At 48.0% G+C, this 1,099-nt stretch overlaps 1 protein-coding gene across 1 annotated transcript in view; it reads right to left on the bottom strand.

Moving 5' to 3' along the window:
• The window catches only part of ascc3 (activating signal cointegrator 1 complex subunit 3), an 81,860-nt gene that overhangs the window by 24,792 nt on the left and 55,969 nt on the right, over positions 1-1,099 (bottom strand). The window contains exon 24 of the mRNA XM_013915921.1: positions 571-708. Within this exon, the coding sequence (XP_013771375.1) occupies positions 571-708 (138 nt within the window). The remainder of the gene's footprint in view (positions 1-570; positions 709-1,099) is intronic.

The following is a 1,099-nucleotide window of genomic DNA, read 5'->3' as shown; positions in this document are numbered from 1 at the left end:
ATGCTGCATTTCTATGTACACTACATTGGTGCAGTAGGTTCGAGTTTGTCTGCCTTCACATGCACAGTGGGGTCAGCAGATGCAGATGCTGACCCCTCTGTGGCAGGGTGTGGTTTGTGGCTCAGCTGCAGGGGAAGGGTGGAGCAGTGGGTTCAGGGGGCGGTGCCAGGGGAGGCTGGCTGGCCGTGTCGTCCTCATTTCAGTAGCTGCCTTAGGAGAGAGCTGTGTGGTGTGTGAGCAGGAGAGTGCAGCTGGAAACATGTGCGTACATGAGAACGCCAAAGAGCCATGTGAACAACACTGTAAAGCACTTTTTGCTTTTGTTTGTCCGTCCTTATCAGCCACTTCTTCCTCACTAAACTGCAGTTCTATTAGCTGCATGAGTGCACAGGAAGGGCAGGGGAGGGGCCGGTTGCATTAAGAGATTCGATTGGTCATTCCAGTGTCAGTTATGCAAATGAATGAACAGGCTGCTGTCAGTGCTGCTAGGACCGTAGCCTGTATATTTATGGAGACACTAACCCATCAGCTGTGCCAGATTAGCAGCCCAGCAGCGGGGTGAGGGAATACCTGAATCTTACAGTTGACAAACAGCTCCTCTACAGTCTTTCTGTCTCTCTCATGGAGGCCTGCATGATGCATGCCGATCCCAAAGGCCAGTGTCAGCTTCAGGTTGGAATCTCGAACGGTGCCAATGATGTCCTCTATCTGCAAACAAACCAGAGCACAGACAGTGATTAGTACGAAAAACAAATCTCACCGAGGAGTAACGAGCTCTCTAGTCCCAGGGCTTCGTTACGATAAACTTTGCTTCTAATGTGGTCTGTCGTGTTCATTTATTCAAAATTGTGCTGTTACACTGGGCGCGTCTCTGTGGACTTTTGCCATCCTCATGTACATGTATAACATATTTAAACTGGACATCAACCCAATCCTGACTCACGAATCTCATATTGACTGATATGGAAAAAACTAGGTTGGTGATTTGATCCTAGACTCCTCTAGTCTGCATGCCAAATATCTTTTGACAAAATACTAACCGCATGGTGCTCTCCGATGCATCCATCAGAGTGTGAATGTGTGTATATATACACATATA

This window comes from Pundamilia nyererei, unplaced genomic scaffold (genome assembly GCF_000239375.1).
Source record: "Pundamilia nyererei isolate P.nyererei 1_Seehausen unplaced genomic scaffold, PunNye1.0 scaffold00397, whole genome shotgun sequence".
NCBI classification, from domain to species: domain Eukaryota; kingdom Metazoa; phylum Chordata; class Actinopteri; order Cichliformes; family Cichlidae; genus Pundamilia; species Pundamilia nyererei.
Note: the sequence above shows the minus strand (reverse complement) of the source record. Positions and strands in the feature narration are given on the sequence as shown.